Source organism: Eimeria tenella, genomic scaffold (assembly GCF_000499545.2).
Source record: "Eimeria tenella Houghton genomic scaffold, Eth_scaff2751, whole genome shotgun sequence".
NCBI classification, from domain to species: Eukaryota; Apicomplexa; class Conoidasida; order Eucoccidiorida; family Eimeriidae; genus Eimeria; species Eimeria tenella.
The window spans coordinates 664-1,602 of record NW_013542627.1 but is presented as its reverse complement, the minus strand read 5'-3'; the positions used below and the strand labels follow the sequence as shown (position 1 = coordinate 1,602).

Sequence of the window (939 nt, the reverse complement as noted above, 5' to 3'; positions counted from 1 at the left end):
GGCTGCAGCTGCGTTAGCCAACTCTTTATGGTCCTGCAGCAGCAACAGCAGCAGCAGCAGCACCGAGTGCCAGCAACAGTATCCACTTTAAACCCTAAACCCTAAACCCTAAACCCTGAACCCTTAGTCCTTTAGCAAACAAAGGCAGCGTCCTTTGTACTCCACAGCAGCAAAAGCGGCCTCAGCAGCAGCAGCAGCAGCAGCAGCAGCACCAAAAGCAGCAGCAGCAGCAGCAGCACCAAAAGCAGCAGCAGCAGCAGCAAACCTCGCTAGGAGCACGGGAGTGTTGGTGTTTGGGGGCGGCAGCACAACAGCTTTGAGATTCAAATGAGCAGCAAAAGAGACTTCTGCATGCAGCCGCCGCAGGTGAAAGTTGCTGCTGAGGAATGGAGAAGCTGCTGCTGCTGCTGCCAGCTGCAGCAGCTGCTCTTCCTCTTCTTCCTGCTGCTGCTGCTCTTGCTGCTGCAGCAGGCGAGCGCCTGCTGCCGCGCTGTCCCTAAAGAGGCGCCTCAGACGCTTCTGGGCTTCTTCGGGAGGAAGTTGCTGCTGCTGCTGCAGCTGCTGCTGCAGCTGCTGCAGCTGCTGCTGCAGCTGCAAGTGCTGCTCTCCCTGTGCACTCGCGTGCGGCTGCTGCTGCTGTAGCTGCTGCAGCTGCTGCTGCAGCTGCTGCTGCTTCTGCAGCAGTTGCCTCCGCTTGAAGAAGCTGTACATGCGCTGCAGCCTCGCGGGCATGCAGCTGTTGCTGTACCGCAGGCCCTCGCCGCCTCTCCCGCTGCTCCCGCTGCTGCTGCTGCTGCTGCTGCTGCTGCAGTCCGGCTGCACCCACGTGGATGTGCACCCCAACACTGCAGCAGACCACTCCGAGCAGCGCAAATGCAAATCGCTGAAGCCCAAAGGGCTGAAGCAGCAAAGCGAGAAGGCCCCGCAGCCCAGCCACGG

At 60.5% G+C, this 939-nt stretch overlaps 1 protein-coding gene across 1 annotated transcript; it reads right to left on the bottom strand.

Moving 5' to 3' along the window:
* Positions 1-123: 123 nt before the first annotated feature.
* On the bottom strand, positions 124-732 carry ETH_00043410 (uncharacterized protein; the record flags this gene model as incomplete). Its single annotated transcript, XM_013375397.1, has 1 exon — positions 124-732. One exon carries the CDS (start codon positions 730-732, stop codon positions 124-126), a length of 609 nt encoding a protein of 202 aa, XP_013230851.1.
* Positions 733-939: the final 207 nt, after the last annotated feature.